We start from the raw sequence: 2,066 nt of genomic DNA on the forward strand, positions 1-2,066 counted from the left end.
CACATCTTCTATTATCCAATCAGGTTTCTTCCTCTTTTCTCGACCTTCAAACAATGAATCTGCAATCCTTTTTTTTGCTTTCTTCTCCTTTTCGAAGACATCTTTTACTTCATTGTCATATCGTTGCTCCCACACATACTTAAGTCAATAATATCAATCACAAAGACAAAAGGGTATATATTCTTGAGGTATATTAAGTATCAGCGTCTAAACCAAACTACAATAATGCATTTTACATGAAAGAAAAGAGTACAAATAGAAACACAAAGATAAGACCTTTTATTGTTCTTGTCTCTCTGCCTCGACATAATTCACCAAATTCTTAACATTTTATTTTAATCTTATCCTTGAAAAAGAAGTACAACTCTGCAATATTGCACCTTACTTATTAAATATTTAAAGCTTTTAGTCAATTGAGTGAACTCCCATATAGTTCAACAAGATTGAGATTCCATCTCAATATAAGTTTACTCTTATTTTTGTAGTTCTAAAATTAGTTCAGTCCAACTACCATTGTAAGTTCCATGTTACTCAAATTTAACATCTCCTAAGCTTTTGACACTAAGTAGCTGCAGACAAATTAACATGTGCTTTCAGCACTCAAATTGAACACACACACACACACACCACACACGCGCGCGCACTCACACACACAAAAAACATATATATATACACATAAATCCATACAAATAGAGATAGAGTGTGTCTGTGTGTGTGTCTGTGTATAGGGAAGAGAGGACAAAACAGTTTTTGTAGGACAAAAAAGAAGAAGCAAGAAGCTGTTTCCTTTTTTCAAACATCCAAATGAACATAGAAAGACTTAAAAAAATATGACACACAACAAAAAAAAAAGGAAAAAGAGCTTGAACTCCAAGCAAGTAGTACCAAAACAATATGAAAGTACAACATAAATTCCTATGTACATTTGTTTAAAAATGGAACAAGAACAGTCTTAAAAAAAAGCTCGGTCACAACTGGTATTTTCTATTTGCATTACAGTGCTCTTACTGTAGATTCTCTATTTGCATTATCCAACCAAGTAATTAGACAGTAGATATAAGAAAGCAAAAGCTCGGTCAAAACTGGTATTTTCAATAAGCACGATTAAATAAAGCATCAAAACATAGTTGCACTACCAGAACTCTGGAAACATTGAGGTTGTCTTACCAAGGCCAGGCATACCGACAATAGAGATAATATCCAGTTGTCGGTATCCTTTTGTTAGTTTGTCTCTCAATTCCATCCTCACATCTTCAAGACCAACAAATTGTTCCTTCATCTTTGGAGTCCAAACCAATTGTGATGACTTATGATCAGTGGTAGTATTCATGGTATCATCTACTACACACAACATTTCTTGCATCTCTGCTTTAATACAAGAAATCTCCTTTATGATATCGAGGAGCCAAAGCTGAAGACACCAGTGAGGAACTTCTTTGCTTATACTTATACAAGCATCAACTACATATTCCACCTCATACGCTTTGCTAATCAACTGTGTAGCCCAAATTTGATGTCTATCGTGCTTGTCATATTGTTGTTCGGCCACAGCCTTTAGAAAAGATTGCAAGCTCTCAAGTTCCTTCTGAATTATTTGAAGCTGGTTCATGACAGTAGCGAGTGAATCTGAATGGAGGCTCTGGAACTCCTTCAAGTTGTTTAAAAAGAAATCAACATAGCCTAGTCCATGAATCCTCGGCAAGTTAGATTGAAACGCCTTTCGAATGATGAGGTATATCATCGCTTTGACAGGCTGAATGTTTCCCGGAAGATCAAGACCAAGTGCTTGGTTCACATCCTCCAATGTCATGCCTTCTTTCTCCCCCTCGCTATCATATAATGAGTAAATTAGAAGTCCGGCATCAACAATAACAGTGTCCATATCTTGAAGACAAAATTCAAGATCTAGTATTGGCAGATGGATGAGATTGGCTCTTATAAGGCTGAGCATATCCTGAAGGATTGCCATTTGATCATTTGAAGAAACTCTCCCACTAGGATTACTAACAGTGGGTAGCTTCATCAAATTGTGTGCGGGAGCCTCCACAAATTCACTGTCAGTTACA

The 2,066-nt window shown here is 36.1% G+C and overlaps 1 protein-coding gene across 1 annotated transcript; it reads right to left on the minus strand.

The window, feature by feature from the left end:
- Positions 1 to 1,159: 1,159 nt before the first annotated feature.
- On the minus strand, positions 1,160 to 2,066 carry LOC138893599 (putative late blight resistance protein homolog R1B-12; the record flags this gene model as incomplete). Its single annotated transcript, XM_070178242.1, has 1 exon — positions 1,160 to 2,066. A coding segment is annotated over exon 1 (864 nt), but the record flags the coding sequence as incomplete, so codon positions are not given.

Source organism: Nicotiana tomentosiformis, chromosome 6, assembly GCF_000390325.3.
Source record: "Nicotiana tomentosiformis chromosome 6, ASM39032v3, whole genome shotgun sequence".
In the NCBI taxonomy this organism is placed as follows: domain Eukaryota; kingdom Viridiplantae; phylum Streptophyta; class Magnoliopsida; order Solanales; family Solanaceae; genus Nicotiana; species Nicotiana tomentosiformis.